The 19,868-nt window shown below is 43.7% G+C and overlaps 2 protein-coding genes across 2 annotated transcripts; both read right to left on the bottom strand.

The window, feature by feature from the left end:
* Positions 1 to 712: 712 nt before the first annotated feature.
* hmx3b (H6 family homeobox 3b) lies at positions 713 to 2,928 on the bottom strand. Its single transcript, XM_028969924.1, has 2 exons — positions 2,508 to 2,928; positions 713 to 2,375 (listed from the first exon to the last, which is right to left on the bottom strand). The coding sequence occupies exons 1-2, from the start codon at positions 2,776 to 2,778 to the stop codon at positions 1,765 to 1,767; spliced, it is 882 nt and encodes a 293-aa protein (XP_028825757.1). The 5' UTR covers positions 2,779 to 2,928; the 3' UTR covers positions 713 to 1,764.
* Positions 2,929 to 10,029: 7,101 nt separating this feature from the next.
* Positions 10,030 to 18,820, bottom strand: acadsb (acyl-CoA dehydrogenase short/branched chain). The gene is made up of 11 exons (XM_028961930.1): positions 18,721 to 18,820; positions 17,961 to 18,126; positions 17,752 to 17,852; positions 17,455 to 17,661; positions 15,042 to 15,212; positions 14,814 to 14,939; positions 14,401 to 14,493; positions 13,820 to 13,909; positions 12,869 to 13,006; positions 11,518 to 11,617; positions 10,030 to 11,017 (listed from the first exon to the last, which is right to left on the bottom strand). Exons 1-11 carry the CDS (start codon positions 18,751 to 18,753, stop codon positions 10,941 to 10,943), a joined length of 1,302 nt encoding a protein of 433 aa, XP_028817763.1. The 5' UTR covers positions 18,754 to 18,820; the 3' UTR covers positions 10,030 to 10,940.
* Between the last annotated feature and the right edge of the window lie 1,048 nt (positions 18,821 to 19,868).

Genomic DNA, 19,868 nt, shown 5'->3' with positions numbered 1-19,868 from the left:
AAACAAATTTAATGAACATATAAATTCCGCAAATAAAAGTACGTTCTGAATAATTTTTATTTTAAATTTCAGATTTGACTGATACGAGCATAAATGATTCAATATGAATAACTGGAAACACTACATTGTTAATACTTGTGTAATAATGTGTTTATAATGTATAATAAAATTGACGAGACTCCTATGCATCAGCTCTTAAATGATAAATGTCCATATCAGGTTTAAAATCGTATGCATGAAATCAATTAACAATGCATTATCTCACACTTTATGAAAGAATTTAAACTGTTGCCGACATGCATCTTATTCTTGGGGTTTAAAAATGATTTTCATTGCTGAGGATAAAAAAAAATTTGGAAAATGAGACAGACGAGTGAAGTACCTTTAAATGTTTTCTTTCACAATTTATTTCAGCAATACAATATCAAAATGTCTAACCATGTACAAAGAAGAAACCTGTTCATTTTAGTGGTCTGCACAAATATTTGCACACACAAAAAAAAGAGTAATTAATAACAAAATCAGCAGCATTGGTTCAAAGCAGGTCTATATATATTTAAGTTTATATATATGACGTGCGTAAGAAAATCGAAATATGAAACTATTATTTTCACTGATTGTCCTCAGACATTAACACGTAAAAAAAGAAGGGAAAACGAGCAGCGCATCCGACAATATTGCACATGAAAATTGTTAAATTATATACCCCTCCTTAAAAAAAAAAAAAAAAACAATATAAAAGTAAGGAAAATCTGCACGGAGCGTCTGTTTCTGTAAGCGCGTGCGCTTCAGTGTTTTACCAAAAATGAGAAGTAAAAACGACGTATTTTGAACGTATGGAAAAACGTAAAGGAAATAAATGTAGATTTCGTAATTTTTCAACAAATTAAAGATTTTTTTGTGTGACAGACAGAAGATGTCTAGTTTGTAACATATCTACACTTTTAATATAGACGCATGTTGCAAACCATGTTAGTTTCCGCCCCAACCAGCAGCCCAGACCCCCACACCGACCCCGGCACAGTGTTGCAGGTCACATTTCCTCTTAATTGCTGTACAAACCCAATTTGCAGAAGAAGCGCTTAACCGTTGTGGAATATAATCCGGATTATGTTGTCTGAAATGAGGAAACCCCATCAACAGTGTCCGAGACTAATACAGGTAATAATAACCGCGTTCAACAACAACAATGAAATTAAATAGTGATGTTTCCATAACGCTTCCCAATACAATCCCCAGTTCACCGCATTCCTGACAGAGCAAGAATATAACAGCTGTCATTCTGGACGTTTTTTTTAGCTCTTCGCACCAACATGAATAGAGTCTTTCGATAAAGTTTATCGATAAAGTTCGTTTTATCACGTTAGACCACCGTTGGAGATTTCACTTCCGGTTGTATTCCCGTCACAGTGCTGCACCTTCTTCAATGCTATCTATCTATCTATCTATCTATCTATCTATCTATCTATCTATCTATCTATCTATCTATCTATCTATCTATCTATCTATACGGAACTAAATCACTATATTATGAAGGATTTGTTATTTTGGCCAATTTGCGGCGAAAACTCGTCCAGTTAGTGTCCAGTGGAGCTCCGTCGACAGTATCGGTGCGTGTTATTGGTCGATGACGGTGAGGAACGACAGATTTTATTGGTCAGTCGTGTCCAGGGCGCGAAAAAAAAGAACGAGCAGAACGCGCAGCAGTTCTCGCGCGCAACGAACACGGCGCAAAGTGTTCGTTTTTGAACGAAAATGGCGTCGTTAGACCGGTCTTAAGAGGGGCACCGACGTGACTATGGGGTGGGAGTAGTAGACCGGGTGGGGAAAGGTCAGCAGGGCCTGGTTGGCGGCCACGCCGCCCTGCGCGCCGCCGCCAGCGTCCGCGCCGCCGGAGTTCTCGTGGTACAGGATGGGCACGCGCACGACGCGCTGCGCCGCCGCGGCCGCGTGGCTCAGGTTGGCCGCCTCCAGCTCGGCGGCGAGCTGCCGCTTCCACTTGTTCCGGCGGTTCTGGAACCAGATCTTGACCTGCGTCTCGGTCAGGTGCAGGGAGGCGGCCAGGCCGGCGCGCTCCGAGCTGCTCAGGTAGCGCTTGACGTCGAACGTGGACTCGAGCTGGAACACCTGGCTCCGGGAGAACACGGTGCGCGTCTTCTTCTTCCGGCACGGCCGCTTGTCCGGGCTGTCCGCGCCCTTTCTCCACTCGTCCTCCCGCCTGGGCTCGTCCAGGTCGCTCTCCTCCATGACGAGCTCGTCGTCGCCGCTTTTGTTGTCGTCGTCGTCTTTGGCATCCGGCTCGGATTTGAGCAGCAGCTCCGGGGAGTCTCTGTCGGTGACGGACGCTGGCGAGGAGTCGCGCGCCTTTTCTAGAACTACAGGTAAAAAAAAAAAAAAAAACTATTTACATTTATTGTAAAACGAATAAAAAATTCTAAATGGAGTTCAGAAACGTAGTTGAACTCGACTCGTAAACGAGTTGTAAATAGAATAAGTAATAAGCTCACCCCCGGTTCGGTGCGCGTACCCCGATGAGCTGAGCGCGTACGGGTACCACCAGGCGGACGCGCGCTCCAGGTACTGCGCAGGTAATCCGAATCTGTGCGCGGGGACGTCCAGCCGAGGCAAACTCAAGTCGGCCACCCTGGAGAGCGACAAGCTGCCCTCCGGACGCCCCTTGGCAGAGGCGACCAGCGCCCTGGGCTTGGCCGGCTTGTCGAAGTTCAGCAGGTTCTTGATGGAGAACGGGGACTCTTTGGCAGGCGCCGTCTCCGCCATCGCTAAGCACCGGCGTGCGGCACCATACAAACGAACGGAACCTTCCGCGGGACGTAGCGGTCCAGCCTCCAGGGAGCGCGGAGAGCGGGACGGGGGACCGGGGACGCTACGGGACGGGACGGGACGAGTGATCGATGCCGCCGCCTCGTGCCGGATTATAACCGCGATGAAATAAAAATGTCACCCGAGTTAAATGCGGCGGCGCGCGGCGATTGCGCAAACGGGGGCGAGTGAGATAGAGAGAGAGAGAGAGAAGTGGGCGTGGCGCCACGCCCCGCGTTTCGTCTGCCAATGGGCAGGAAGGCGTCGCGAGTCTCTGGTGTCGATGGCCAATTACTCGCCAGAACGAAATTGTCGCAATTAAGAGGCGCTCTTGGATCCGGTCGAGACACTTTCAATTAAAACAAATAAGACATTAATTCCAATGAAATTCACACGTGTTTTTTTAACCGCTAGAATTAGCCAGTGACGCCGACTTGTTTCGGTACACCGTATAGCTTACGCCGTGCCAGAGCAGAGGAAGACACGAGCCGTTCCACGTATTCATTTACAGCATTTATCAAACGCCCTTATCCTTACAATCAGTAGTTACAGGGACACAATGGCAGTAAGTGGGATTCGAACCCGGGTCTTCTGGTTCATAGGCGAGTGTGTTACCCACTAGGCTACTACCACACTATTCTGCATTCCCACTGAAAAGATGAAGAATTGCGCGTGCTGTCGCTGTCAACGTCATCTCAGGGATATTTTCTTTCTAGCTTTATTGCATTTCTCGTTCAATCGGGGGAGAACGCAGGTTAAAATTTGGCGAAAATGGGCGTTTTAAGAATTATCGATGCATAGTGCAACAGCAACCACTACGCGTACAAATCACGCCACCTAGTGTCTGGAAAACAAAAGGGCCCCAACAGGGACGTAAAAAAAAACGCGGAATAACAACAATTCACAGATGTGCAGCGATGGGACTTACATTTGTATATGACGAGGACTGTGTTATATGGTCAATCATTATATTATGAAACGAATCTCTGCCACAACAGAATGAAAGAAAGCAGGAGGGACTTGCCACTGTCATATTATTTATTTCCAAAGCATGTTATTGATTATTTTACCCTGAAGATGACAAATAGAGGGCCCCAAAAGACAGGGTCAGCAGGTTCCATTAAAGGCATGATAGCCTGCCTCTGGTTTGTTAAAAGGTCCAGTTTAGGTAGTTTATAGGCCTACATCCATCATGGGCTAATGATGGAGGATGATGAAAAATCTGACACCAGATAACAGCGGCCCTGTAGACGCTCGCGATCAGGCTTGTAAATTGCTTTTGAGCAAGAATGGATTTTGGGTGTACGCTTTGGATACGAGGCTCTCAAGGGTGATAGAAGTGGATTATAGGTCGACGTAACGTTATGCGATTGTACCAAATCGCGGCATTGAACAACACGGCATAGGGGATAAAAAAAACAAGAAGAAAAAATAATGTCAGGAGAGGGTGTGAAAACGACTGTGTTGCATGGCACTAACAGCCAGCCAGCTGCGGGATCATTTCGCGGCCCATTTGAAGGCGGTCGGGGTGTCATCCCACCTCGCTGCCCCCCGAGCCAGGTTTCATCAGCCTGTTTGCGTGATTGACGTTTGTCGCACCCGCAAGTCTTACTCTGCGGGCAGCGATTTCCTTTCCTCCTGTCTACTTGGAGGAAGTTACGATGGGGCTTCCCATTTATCCATGCAGAAACAAGCACGTTCAACAACGTGCCCTGTCTCAGTGGCCATTGTGGTCCTGCCCGGTGTTACGGGCAGGGCCCAACAGCCTGTTTTGTCACTGGCAGGGACAGGATATAGATATGGCCAACTTACAAATGGAAGAATGCGCAGGCGGCCGAGCCAGCCATCAATAAAGCAATTTCTAGTGTCATAACAGCTAGGCTTTTCTGGCATGGCTACCTCCTCTGAAAACTTTCTCCCGGCCACATTCCCGTTCGCTTTCCCTACCCTTCACATTCCACATAAATAATATTCCAGCTTGCAGGGAAACCTGGCTGGAATTGTGGAAGACAGATGAAGCCATAAACACGTATAATTGAGAATCAAAGGCCAATAAATTTTAAACTGCTCTCCATTTTGACTGGTGAGATGATGATCTATGTCCCCGGCACCAGAAGAAAATGGGAGAGATTTTGCCGAGATATTACAACAATACATTTTCTTAACGCACACCTTGATTAAGCTTCGATTTTTTTGCAAGAAGGGGAGGGGATTGCAGTCACTGCCTGCAGGAATATCTTGAAGCTGGCAGGGTTGGTGTGTGTGTGTGTGTGTGTGTTATCATGAAATGTTATCACGGTTGTGATGTTTTGAGATATTTTGACTGCCCAGGATACCAGGATACCAAGGAAATAATTTGATTCAAATGTGAGAATTCTCTACAGTTGGCAGATTTACTCTCTTATGTGCTGCTCTTCAGGGTACGAAATGCAAATATTGAAATTTCCTTTTCTGAAGAAAGAAATCACAATATAAAAATAGCATAATACATTTTTCTTGATAAGGTAAATATTTCTTAAAAATAATGCACAGAGGAAGTTGGGGACAGTGGTGGACTAGTGGGTAAGGGAATGTACCCGTAATCGGAAGGTTGGGTTCAAGTCCCGAACCCACAAGGTGCCGCTCAGCAAAGCTCCGTCCCCACACACTGCTCCCCGGGCGCCCACTGCTCACCAAGGGTGATGGTTAAAAGCAAAGGACACATTTCGTTGTGTGCACTGTGTGCTCTGTTTACTGTGTATCACAATGACAATCACTGTGTGTGTGTGTGTGTGTGTGTGTGTGTGTTACTCAGGCCATGGTCATGGAGCACAAGACATGCAAACATTATTGCAAATACTTGAGCCAGAATTGCCGCTTGTTTAACGCTCTCTCTTTCCCTCTACAAGGTGAAGAGTGTCATTACGTCCTGCAGATTATTATGCATCGTTTTTATTGTCACGGGTGAAGCCGGCCCTTGTGTGCGCAAGAATCACTTACACATCCTGTCAGGTAGGATTTGTTGTAGAATGTTACAATACCTGAATTGTTGGATTACTGCAATCAAATATGTTCTGTAAATGTAACAAAATGCTCATACATTTGTTATATGTAGAGTTTTATGAGGTCTAATATACATTTTAACATTTTTAAACTTCAGAAGTTTCAGAAATGCAACAACATTTCCTTTTCCAACACGGGTTGCATTTCCACTATGTGCAGCCTTGGGAAAAGAAAAGTAATGAATCCTTCTGTGATGAGGGAACACGGAGGAGGAGAAACTCGGGATTTGAAACTGAGAAGCAGTCTCTGAGGTGTCCCTATCTGTCAAAGCCGAACACCCTGTTCACGCCTGACGAATGTGAGGCTGCCAGACGTCAATACGGTGACATTAGTGTTCGTTGCCATGTTCAAACAATGACAAACAGGGGCTGTGGAGTCATTTCTCAAACGCTGGTTCTTTTTTTCTTTTCTTCGAGAGTATGAACGGTACATGTAAAGCATTGTCGGCATTAGAGTCTGGGCATTTTTGGTTCATTTCTTTTTATGAATTTGAAACAAAAGTTGACGTTTTGCTGGTGTAATAGCAGAAAAAAAAAACATTACATTCAGGATGAAAGAACCGCTGACTCGATTTGGGTTTGGGCCTCCACCCTCGTACGGAGGTAGTAATAACCTCAGACGCAGCACACAAGGTCTATTAGTGTCACCGGTCAAAGTTATTGATAATGTCGGCCAGGCTGCATGTGGTTTTGTGGCCAGGGTCCAAATGGCCCCATTCGTGGGAGGCTGGTCGATGCGGTCAGAGGTCAGCCCGCGCATTCCTTCCTCATGCAGGCCCTGGCATGCATCATTGCTGGGGTAACCCTGCTCGTTGGAGTGCTGGTGACTGTGCCAGGCTGGTGCTGCTATTAACCCGATTTGCCCTGAATTTCCTGTTTACATTCACACTTACTGTTTGGCTGTGCAACTTTCTATCCAAGTTTGCAGTTCAGTTTGCTTCATCGGTTATCGTTTGCGAGAAGTCTTTTTAAAAAATGGCGGCTTCAGCCACTGGGTTTATCAAGCATCAAATGTCATCAGTGCCACCATCATGTTTAGTCACACACTGAGCTTCTGTGAAAACGGTCAGTGCACTTGTTAGCCCCATTGCTGTATTTTTTCATAGTCTGTTTTCAATAGGTTACAATCTAGTGAGTGCCATGCAGGAATAAGGACTGGAATCTGAAATAAACAGTAGTTTGCATTTAATGGGCACTGGCTTCATAGATCCGCCACTGAAATTGGACCACAGTAGAGGAGAGCGTCCAGCAAATCACCTCAGATGGACACAAGATCCATGGATTTGTTCAGTCGCGTGAGTGAAACCCCTGGCACCAGGAATCTGTTCTTTAAAACCCGACAACAAGTGCCACAGAAGTACACACAATTTTACATACAGTCCTTCAAATCACCCCGTAATCTTCACTGTTTATTGGCCATGATCCCAATGTTGGTCTAGTACAAATAAATCAGAAAAGGTTCCACCAGTTGTTGGGATGATATAGTGGAGAAAACAAAGCTGAAACATCTTTTTTATGTTACAGTTTAACCGGGCAGTTATTAGAATACAGTTCATTAAAAGAGGATAATTCTGCTGGCATTTAAATCTGCTATGTGCATTCAAATATGGATGTGCATGACAGTCAATAAAGAATATGTTGATATTTTATTCATGATAATTGACAGATTAATCACTCAGATAACCAAATGATGGTTAATGGCTGTTTTATACCTGCATTTTCACAAATGTATTCTAAAAATGATTCTGAATACATGACTGACTATATTACACAATACATTATTGATTACACGTATGATAGTGTGTTCAGAATTCAGCCATCACAACATTCTCAAAGCATTTTGACCTTTAATGACTATTACTCGCACTGATTTCATGGGGACACAATTCTAAGGAAATTGCAAAATAGATGAAATAATCTCCAAAACCTGTTAGAAACAGGGAGTTAATGGGCGTCTTTGTGCACCCGCAATGTTTTGTAAACTGCAACAACCTGTGCATAAAAGTAACGAAGAGCTAACGTGACCACAAAGGAAACAACGGTCCGGAGCTCACAGCAGGTCCTTGCTTAAACACATTTTTCATCCCTCCACATTGTCCGCCGGCAGGAGGAAGCGTTTAAGTGTATGCATAAACCTCATTGGACAAATGGGATTTTGTGCAACACACAGCCGGCTGCAGCCTGTCCCCCCTTTGAGCGTGAAAGGGGGGGGGGCTCAAGGATAGCATGTGCTGTTTTGAACAGTTCTTGTTCTCATGCATAATTAGAGGGGGGGCTCATGGTCCTCCCAGTAAAGGACCAGGGAGGGTAGGGTTGGGCGGGGAGCGGGGGCCCAGTTTGCCAGTGTAAAGTGTGATCCAGATAATAGCATTTTCATCAAAGGCACCAATTACATTCATTAGGCGTGAGCTAGGAGATGGAGTGGCGGCGGGGTGAATGAAAAGCCCTAATCTGTTCGTTCTTTATTCTAATCTTCTGTTCTCCGCCTCGCTCTCTTTTCAGAAGCCTCACACGGATCTGGGGGCAGATATAGACCGGCGCTGGATGAATTATGCATCCCCAGTGCTCCTTCATTTCTCCTGAGTAATGATGTTTCGCTTACGGCCTGTGTTGCCAGGTCAGCAGGACAAAAACGCAGCTTAATGGACAATAAAACCAAGGCAAAAACTCAAACAGCCAACAGGACACTTTTGGAAGTTCACATTAATGTTTATTACCTAAAATGTTTACTCAATTTATTTACATAGAGAGACTAAGTCTGTGGACATTTTAGAAACTTCCTCATTTAGAATACAGGCGATTCTTATAATGTTATTTTAAACATATCGTGTCTTCATTTCTCACAAAGGAGTTGCAGGCAGAATTAGAACTACAGTGTTGCTGAATTAGCATATTTTCCACTTTGTTAGGATAGCCATTGAAACTGTCCTACTATTAATGTCTTAAATATAAAAATATTTAGAAAAAACAGGCAATTTACTGAAACATATTTCATAGATGTGATTCATATGATGTGATAATACAACATTGCAATGGGACTGGGTTTAAGACACCACTTTTCTGTAAACCTCTGGAATTAGAATTTTTCTATACAGATAAATGCATTTTTTTGCAGGAAAAGAAGTCAGATTGTAGGAATAGTTCAAAAGCAGCTCAAATTCACAGAAAAAAAAAGAGGTCTGGCAACCTCAGAGTGGAGACTGTTACTATAGTGATGCTTCCTAAGAAATTATATCACCTCACACTTAAGGGCAGAAAAAAGCATGTGAGGTTAGAAAGAACTCAGAATTTTTTTTCCTTGTGAAATGTAATTCCCACATTCCCTTTCAGATGGTAATAAATTTATGATTTTGTGTCTTGGGGGGGAGTGCAAACAAAACAGAAATCATCCAATTTAGCGCCGCAGACAGGCTGCTTAATTGGTCTTTGTTAACCCTGAATTAAGAGGAGAGGATCATTTTTTCGGAAGGAGACAGGTGCAGCTTTGCTTGGAGTGTGCAAATAGGCGGCCTGGTGTTGTCTGTGTGCCTAAAACATGCAGAGTGTCTGCTTCAAACACAGGCAAGCGATTTTTAACGGCGAGAAGACCAGTTTGAGTGCTAATCCCCTCCCTTTCATTATTTAAATTTTGTGCAATATGAGCCGAATGTGAAGAAAACAAAAGAAGGAGCACAAACAAATATGGCACATCTATGAGTGGAAACAGACTCTATAATTTTCTTAATTAAACCAAGACAAGCATGTCTAGTTTTACAAAATCCTTGGTCCCTGTAGTAGCCTGGTGTCAACTGATCCAGGCTGAGAACATATGTAGAAGGATAAAGGGCCCTTGATGTGTTTCGCAGCGCACGGAAAATCCAATTTATCTTCACCCACTGACAAATCGCTCTTCAGGGGGTAAATTATTTAAGACGAGTTCCCCTCAGTCTGAAACTTGAGCGTAATTAAATTGCAAAAAAATAACATTAGCACTGACAGGCCATTAGAAGGTGTTGTAATTGACTGCTCCTTTTCCGGCTTGGTTATGTTTTCCTGCATCTCTGTGCTTATTCACTAGATATTGTAATCTTAACTCCACCATCCGTATGGTGATACAAAGACACAATTCTGGCAGTGTATGGATCACACCCCCTTTTTTTTTTTTTTTTAGGCAGCACATGAGTCAGTAGATGTTTGCTAGTTTTATTTGTCATGACAAAGACAGAAATGGTTAGAACCATGTCGCTTAAATAAAGAACACTCAAAGGCGATCACTTGACACACTGTATCTAATGTCTAACAGGTCCACTCTAATGATTTAAGGCACTCTCTGATTCATTCATTAGAGATGGCCCTGGCGTGCCACCCCCTCCCCGCAATGATATGTTCATTCAAGCCTCTCCCAATCTCCATGAAATACATAAACGTTGTGCTAAAGGAAGTGTAACATTAATGTGCATGGACAGAAGAGACAATAGTTTTTTGTTTTTTTACAAAAAGCAGCCAAGTGTGCCAAATAGTGTTTTTGTGTAGGTCACTGCATGATTGCTACATCTACAGTAGTAACTATCAGACAGATAGGATGAACGCTAGTGGAACACTAAAGGCACTATTTTCAAAATGGAAGGAAGCACAATGCTCAGAATTTACACACCTAAATATATAAACACAGAAAAAGAAACACTGTCTTTAATGCTGCTAAAGTGTTGGTTTTTGTACTCCAGAATGAGTAAGTAGCATGCATGAGAGCTATCAATCATTGGAACTCCTCCCATTTAAACTCATTTTATAAATAAACCATTAAAGATCATGTTTCCTTCTCATTAACTACCAAGAGATTTATTTCTTGTTTTATTTATGTAAATCCTCTGAACGCATTTCAGCCTACACTAACAGAAAAATCCCACGCTTATTGAGTAGCGTTAGTTTGGAAATAGAGCTCTTGGCTTGAAGGGAAAAAGGTTTTAAAAGGAAAAATTCACAGCAGTGATTTGCTTAAATGAACAGGCAACAGCAGAGGGCACTACAGTAAAAATAATTTTCATACACAGACAACAGTAACAGATGGAGTCCAACACCCCTGACTTATCCGGATGGGTCTCAGTTGTCGTATTGTTTATCCAAGTGCTTGGCTATTGTGGATAGCTGGATATTTGTTGTTCCCTCATAGATGGTACCTGGTCAGGAAGCAGAGATATATTGTTACAAACAAAACACACAATGCTACTGCTTTAAGTAGCTACAATTCATCATTTGCATCAGCCTTGAATAATTTGCTAAAAAAGTTCCAATTTAAAAAAAAAATCATTGTGACATTAAGACTGTAATCGTACATGTCTATAGCTACATTCTTACAGAATCCCCAAATGGACGTTTCTGAACCCTGAAAAACGTCACCAGCTCCAGCAGTAACTAACACTCCGTCAAACCCTGTTAAAAATAAAAGCGCAACCCAATCCTCTGGGGCTGCAAGGAGCCTGCGGAGCCACCACTAATGAAAGGAAAAGTCGCATTCAGTCCAGGCCTCAGATCTGGGCCAGGCCCTCATTTAAATCCACCCTTCCTGAGCAGACAAGGTCAAGCTGCCAAACTTCAGAGGGATCGAGTGGCCAGCGACTCATCTGTATTTGAACCCCTGTGCCCTTGCGCATGTTAGCGTGTAGCCCCGACAGCTCACCTATTTTGCAGTCCCTGTAGAACTTCTCAATGGGATAGTCTTTGGTGAAGCCAACCCCTCCCATCCACTCAATGCATTTGGATGTTGCCAGTGTTGCAACCTGGAAACAAACAAAAAAAAGTTTCTGGTTTCGTATAAAATTTGCTTAATTGTTTTTTATACATGTAGCTTTGTTAACTAACCTTGAATCATCATCTTAGACTTAGTTACAACAACAACAACATTTATTTCTAATATAGCCCAAAATCACATACAGTATGTCTCAATGGGCTTTGACAGGCCCTACAGTTGACACCCCCCACTTGACCCTTCTGTACATGTACAGTTACCCTTTATACTCTCATGTGGAAAGCTAGTGTAGCTTTACGTAGTCTCTGTCCAATTTCATTTGCAGAGTAAGACTAACAAGAGCATTTTAGTCTCAGACAACAGATCAAAGTCATGCAAACTGTAGCGGCTCTTAATTAAAAATACACCCATCAATAACAAGACATGTAGATGAATGTAGTCTTTTTACACGAATTCCTGCAGGCATATTTTATCATTATAGCAGTCACATGGAAGGAAAAGCGCTGTGCTAAGCCTGGGGCTTGACAGCTAGTGTAAGTTTTCCTTGGGATTTAAATAAATAGATAAAACAAGAACATTTTTGCGCCTTGTCACGGATTAACAGGGGCGGGTTTAAATCATCCAGAATGTGCAAGTAGCCTCCTTGCTTATTTCGAACTCCTTTATAGTAAACCACAGTTTGTCTGAGAGCAGCCCCCCCACTCATCCATTAGATCCTTGTTACAAATTTGATTCACCAATCGAGAAAACCTGAGCGGGGTGACGTAACGTAATATCGCTGCATTATTTACCAGCCGATCAGCGGGCCTTGCACAAAATCCGAGGCCAATCCGAGTCTTGAGATAGCGAACGGATCCAGGGCAGACTGACTGGGCTCTGACAGAGGAGCTGGGTAGAAAACACCCAGCCTGGCCCTGCAATCAGTCTACTACCACAACCTGATGCACCTAATCAAGGGCTTGATGATTAATTGATCAAGTGCAGGGATAAAACTGTGAATCGAGAGACACTGGAGGTTTATGCAGTTTTAAAGAAACGGGTCCGATGAAGTGTTGACTACACGGGGGCGGGGGTAGTCTCAGAGAAACAAATCATAATAAAATTCCATTCACCTAACTTAGTGTATACACTCGCATAATAATTAACTGGGCGGACACCTGGCCAAAGCAGCATAAGATCAGGTGTTTTTAAGATTTAATTATCGAATAATCATTTGAAAATAATAAAATCACATAATGTGACCCATCAGCCAATTCCAATGAGAGGAGACTGCGGAACAAACCTCTGCTGCAAAATACTTGGCCATGCAGGCTTCTTTGATGAAGGGCCTTCCAGCTTCCTTCAGCCGGGCAGCGTTGTACGTCAGCAGCCGAGCCGCCTCCAGTTGTGTGGCAACATGGGAGATCTGATGCTGCATGCCCTGCAATCAGCCAATCAGGTCTTGTTTAACTGATTTAGATTAGAAGGGCAGTAAATGAAAGTAAAAAGCGGGATTTTTTTCTTGCACTTTGTATGGCACTATACGTGTATTAGTGCTTTTTTACATTTTCAGTGAACTTTAGAATATTGCAATATGTGCAGTATCACAATATACAGTACAGCCCAAAGGTTTGGACACACCTTCTCATTTAATGTGTTTTTTTATTTCGATGACCATTTATATTGGTAAATTCTCACTGAATACCTCCTGACCTGGCCTCCTCAGTCAACAGACCTGAACCCGGTTGAGATGGTTTGGGGTGAGCTGGACCACAGAGTGAAGGCAAAGGGGCCAACAAGTGCTAAACACCTCTGGGAACTCCTTCAGGACTGTTGGAAAACCATTTCAGGTGACGACCTCTTGAAGCTCATCGAGAGAATGCCAAGAGTGTGCAAAGCAGTAATCAGAGCAAAGGGTGGCTAGTTTGAAGAAACTAGAAAATAACACATTTTCAGTTATTTAACCTTTTTTGTTAAGTACATAACTCCACTTGTGTTCATTCATAATTTTGATGTCTTCACCAATGTAAATGGTCATGAAAATAAAGAAAACACATTGAATGAGAAGGTGTGTCCAGACTTTTGGCCTTTACTGTATAATGATATATTCATGATATATATATTGTGATACATATCGTATCCTGAGATCCTTGCCAATACACGCCCCTACATAAGACTATTACAAAGGATGGTGGGCGAGAAGAAAAATGTAGCATATATAATATTTACACACTCAATAGAAAACAGAGTTTACCTGGAAGTCAAATATGCGTTTGCCAAACTGTATCCTCTGTCTGGTGTAGGGCACTGTCTGATCGAAGCAGCCCTGAGCCAGTCCCAGCATCTGAAATCAAGGCTCTTGGGTTTAGTTTGAAGCATAACATCAAGTTTAAAAGTATGTAGCTCAGAGATCAGAGTTTTTATTTATTTATTTTTAAGATCCCCCTGATTGGGTTGGAAAAGTGTGTTTTAGAGTATTGGTTTAACTGGCCCTCTAGATGCTCAATTTTATTGTAACATAATTTTAAAACAATGTTTCATGCATAAACTTTACAATCAGAATTGGTCATTTAAACAGAAAAATATCTTTATACAACAAAATACAATACCAAGTAAAAAGCCATTAAAATAGTAATAATGATTTATATCAACAAATTAGGGGAAAATATTACAATGATTGTATATTACAATTATTGTTTATTTTAGATTCAATAATGAAATCAGCCAAGATAAGTCAAAAGTTGAATAACACAAAGTAAGTATAAATAAGCATATTGATCTTTTAAACGATAAATAGAGGACCTTTTGGAAACTACATCGCGGACAGTCATGTACCTGAGCAGCAATGCCAATCCTTCCCTCGTTCAGCATCCCGATGGCGTACTTGTACCCATGCCCCACCTTCCCCAAGATATTCTTTTCAGGAACCTGAGGGGGAAAAAAAGCTGAGCTGTCATTTGACACTGCAATACACAGAACATCATACAGTGCACACAACAAAATGTGTTCTATATGTTTAACCAATCACCCTTGGTAAGCATTGGGCAGACGGGGAGCAGCATGTGGGGACAGTACCTTGCTCAAGGTGGCCTCAGTGGCACCTTAGTGGTTGGGCATTCAAACCCGCGACACCTCACTTACGAGACCACTTCCTTAGCCGCTAGGGCACCACCGCCCGCCCATTATTTACACTAACAGGAAGTACCATGAGGGAGTTCCACACTCAAAATAGAGTTGAGGTGACCCACCTTCAGGTTATCGAAGTTCAGAGGACAGGTGGAGGAGGCTCTCAGGCCGAGCTTGTTCTCTTTTCGGCCAATATGGAGACCCTCTGTCTCTCGGTCCACTATGAAGCAGGTTATCCCTCTGTAGCCCTGCACATCAAAATTTGGGGATAGGAAATGGAAAAAAAGGAAATTAAAAGACGAAACAGGGAAATATGCACGAGTGTTAGCAATGACCGTAACAATACTAACAGCAGAGTGATCAGCGTTGGCCATCACCAGGAACACTCCAGCTTGCTCCGCGTTGCTGATCCACATTTTGGAACCGTTGATGATGTAATAGTCTTGGTGTTTGTCTGCACGGGTCTTCATGGCGAACGCATCACTCCCCGATTCAGCTTCTGATAGGCAGAAACTTCCCACCTAGTGTAAAGGATTTTTTTTTTTTTTATTACATTACATTTACAGCATTTATCAGACGCTCTTATCCAGAGCAACTTACAATCAGTAGTTACAGGGACAGTCCCCCTGGAGCAACTTAGGGTTAAGTGTCTTGCTCAGGGACACAATGGTAGTAAGTGGGATTTGAACCTGGGTCTTCTGGTTCACAGGCAAGTGTGTTACCCACTAGGCTACTACCACCCATTATTAATCTATCTGATCAAAATTAAATTGATAAATTCTAATCCTCTGTTATAAATTTACCACTACAGCTTTCAGTAGAGACACTTTCCTCCTTAGTGACTTAAGAGGCTAACAAGGACCACAGGGCTTTGGGGGAAAAGGAAAAGAAAAATGTTCTTGGGCTTGGAGCCCCACCTGCTGGCAACAGTGTGTCACTTCCACTGAGAAAACCTGTACTACTTTACATTACTTTACTTTACATTTACATTTACAGCATTTAGCAGACGCCCTTGTCCAGAGCGACTTACAATCAGTAGTTACAGGGACAGTCCCCCCCCCCCCAGAGCAATTTAGGGTTAAGTGTCTTGCTCAGGAACACAATGGTAGTAAGTGGGATTTGAACCTGGGTCTTCTGGTTCATAGGCGAGTGTGTTACCCACTAGGCTACTACCACCACTTTACTTTATTTAGCAGATGCTTTTATCCAAAGCGACTTACAAGAGGAAGACACCAGCAATTCTCGTTCGATTTTTATAGAATATTGAGTTTACAAACTAAGAGCCCTGATAAGGCTCAACTTGTCAATGAAGAGCATGCTCAGAGATTGTTAGGTGCTAGACGAAGAAAAATTATAATGTATTTATACATTTTTGTATTGTTTGTGCAATGTGTACGCATGTGCGTGTGTAAGTGTTAGATTTGTCTGTAATATTTTTTGAACAAGAGGGTTTTCACCTGCTTCTTAAAAGTGGTGATAGTCTCGGCTAGTCGTGTGGAGGAGGGCAGGTTGTTCCACCAGCCAGGGACAACAACGGAGAACAGAGATGATTGGAATCGGAGACCCCGTGAAGAAGGAATTTTTAGTCTCCTTTCATTTGCTGATCTGAGAGAGCGTGCAGGAGTGTAGCTAGGTAGTATTGTATTGATGTAGGAGGGCGCAGTTCCATTTACAGCCCTGTAGGCAAGCATGGATTTGAACTCAATGCGAGCAGCTACCGGGAGCCAGTGGAGGGAGGTAAGAAGAGGTGTAACATGGGTGTTTTTTGTACTACTAACAGTGAAAGTGTGAAGTGATTGTCACTTGTGATACACAGCAGCACAGCACACGATGCACACAGTGAAATTTGTCCTCTGCATTTAACCCATCACCCTGAGTTAGCAGTGAGCAGCCATGACAGGCGCCCGGGGAACAGTGTGTGGGCACGGTGGTTAGCTCAGTGGCACTTCAGTGGTACCTTGGCAGATCGGGATTAAAACTGGCAACCTTCTGATTATGGGGCCGATTCCTTAACCTCTAGGCCACCTCTGCCATGAGTAGCTAATCAGGACACTTCCCGATGGACTGGTCTGATGGGGAAGGCTCGAATTTAAAAGAGGAAAGCTCTGGAAACAGATATAGCTAAGGAAACCCCGTAATCGGAAGGATGCCGGTTCAAATCCCGACACACCAAGGTGCTGCTGTGCAAACCTGCTAAGATTTACCGTCCCCACACACTGCTCCCCGGGTGCCTCTCATTGCCTTTCTGGGTGATGGGTTAAATGCAGAGGACACACTTCATTGTGTGCACCGTGTGTTGTGCTTCACAATGGCAATCACTTTGCTTTCACTTTCAGAAAGCTTTGGAAAAAAAAGTGCTGAGAACTATGACCATTTTTATAATGTGATTTAGTGTCTGAAGCAGAGCCAGGAGTGATGATGAGCTTGCGTGTGTAAGCATTAGTGCTAATAAAACCACTTTCTATGGCCCGTTATAAATACACAAAGACCACAACTGAAAGAAAAGAGGATTAAAGAAATGTGTGTGATCGAAAGAGGGCTGACTACACAGATACTACAGCTCTTACACCGGGCCTTGTTATTCCACTAGGTAAAATTATGCAGGTGATCAACTAACCCCGGTCACCACCCAGTTCTGAAAGCCCTTGGAACTTTTACTATCCTATTAAAGTGACACGCTATTGAGCAGAAGACTGATATTTAGTGCATTCAAACTACTTATATTAGTTAAACACTAATTTTTCTGGCCAGTATCGATCTCACCGTATCAGTAGAGAGGCGGGTGAGGTACTTCTCCTTCTGTTCTTCTGTTCCAAGCTTTGTCACCAGGGTGTTGATCAGCGTGTTCTGAATGTCACACAGCACCGACACGGACGGATCCACCTTCGCCAGCTCCTCAATCACCAAAATGGAGGAGAAGAAAGAGGAGCCGGTGCCGCCGTACGCCGGGTCAATCTCAATCCCCATCAGCTGTAGCATTCATTCAACCGATCAATCAATCATACAACTTCTGGCAATATAATATTTTTGGTCACGCGTGTAAGGGTGACGGGACCATACCCCTTGTTCAAAGAGGCCACGGATCACTTCATCATCCATCTTGGAATTTTCATCCATTTTGGACACAAATGGTGCAATCCTTTCTTGGGCAAATTTCTTGACTGTTTCCGAGCGTTGACAACAGTGGATACACGAAGACAGACACGTGAAACCCTCTAACGTCCGGCCACCACAAATAAAGAAAAAGCGGTTCATCACACAAAACTCACCAGCATCCATCATCATGCCTTCCTCCTCAGAGAAGGTCTGCAGCGGCGGGAACGGCATCCCAAGGCCGGACGCCTGCTCTGCAGCCGCATCGCGTGCCGACTGCGACGCCGCGTTCCGCAGGCCCACCTGGCATACGCTCCAGGAGCGGGACAGCTGCCTGCCGACCTGCAGGCGGAAGCAGAGTTCAGAGAAGAGCTCACAGGCTTCGGTGTAAAAGGGGGGCGCGCCCGGCCCGATTTTATTCCACAGGGTCGGAACATGGAGAAAACAAAATGAAAAGATCTTGTTTTTGGTATTCTAGCAGACTGAACTATTGTTATGAAACATATCAAAAGAAAATATATAAGCTGTTGTTATTATAGGCACTTCGTGTGAGTTACTCAATCAGAATAGACAATATTGATTTTACAAACCAAACTGCCTCATGTTTAAACTATGTCATTAAATACTACACTTTGTGCAGCACGTATCTAACACACACACACACACACACACAAGCCGCTTCCAGTGATGCAGAAACACTTTCTTCTTAAATGGTTGCAATAATTCTTCAGAAGCGACCCAGAGAGGAGAGTCCCGCTCGGGCTGTTCTGCGTGTGTCTCCGTTACGTAACGCGTGAAGTAGGGGCGACACCGCGGGCTTTAAACGCGGCTTGCGGCCACGGGGGTGGGCAGCGACAGCAGCGACAGCCGCCGCAGAAGCAGCAGCAGCAGCACTCGGTCCTCGCTGCACGACCAGAACCGCCCGTTCAGGCTCACCTTCCCACCGATCCGCATCAAGGATGCGGCCATGGCTTCCTCGGCTGACGTAGGCAGCACGTGGTCCGCCGCGCGGAAACAGGACGGCGGAGCGGGGACGTGTCACTGGAAAGTCTGGCTTGACTCCATAGGACACAGATGTCCTGTTTCATGCTAAATTTAGTAGAAAGTTAATGTATTAACTAGTTTCAAGTTTGCTATGCAATGCAACATCACTAGTAGAATAAATGATTGAGTAAATGGACAAGTAGACAAGTAGAATGGCCAATCTGCTGTGGCGAGCCCAACAGGAGCATCCAAAGGAGGAAGAAGAAGGTGTTCAACTGGAATACAGGTCGGTATGTCATCACGGAAGGACCCATTTCTTGTGCCTTCACGGTCCACTGCAGGGTGCTTACACACACACACACACACACACACACACACACACACACACACACACACACACACACCATTCCTTCTAATCAGAGGCCAGACTCGAGCCTACAATGCTGGAGACGTGTGACCACAATGAATTCATGGACTGTTTGCATATTATTCCTAGTGACAGGAGTATTGTAATAATAAGAAGGGTTTTTACCAGGTACCTGTCATCCCACCATTGTCGCACACAATTAGTCTACAGTCAAGAGTTTTTGAAAATGACACAAATACTTTCACAAAGTTTGCTGCTTTAGTTTTGTTGGTTGTTTCTTTTGTGTATTTTACACGCATTATTACAAGTACAATTACAAGCATTTTATACATTTTAAAGTATTTTATTGACAATTACAACTTCCGGGCCAAATCGTGACTGATGGCCACCCATTCCTTCATAATCAGTGCTCGGAGATCGTCAGAATATTTGTTTGTCCGCCCGCCTCTTTGAGGATCAACCTCAAGTTCTCATTTGGATTGATGACGATTGGCTAAAACGTCCTTTCAACATGGCGACCACATTCAACTGGATTGACGCCTAGGCCCAATCCTGTGGACTATTTCTATGGTCCCACTCATAACAGGAAGAAGGGGAACTTCAGTCTTTTTTTTTTTTACTCCTCCGCCAAGAACACACTGTTTCGTCATTATATCGTTATATAGTACGTAAATAGTACGTTTACACTTAAACCCAACATTTACATTGAAGAACATGTTTTATGGGACGTGGA

Source organism: Denticeps clupeoides, chromosome 2 (genome assembly GCF_900700375.1).
Source record: "Denticeps clupeoides chromosome 2, fDenClu1.1, whole genome shotgun sequence".
NCBI classification, from domain to species: Eukaryota; Metazoa; Chordata; class Actinopteri; order Clupeiformes; family Denticipitidae; genus Denticeps; species Denticeps clupeoides.
Note: the sequence above shows the minus strand (reverse complement) of the source record. Positions and strands in the feature narration are given on the sequence as shown.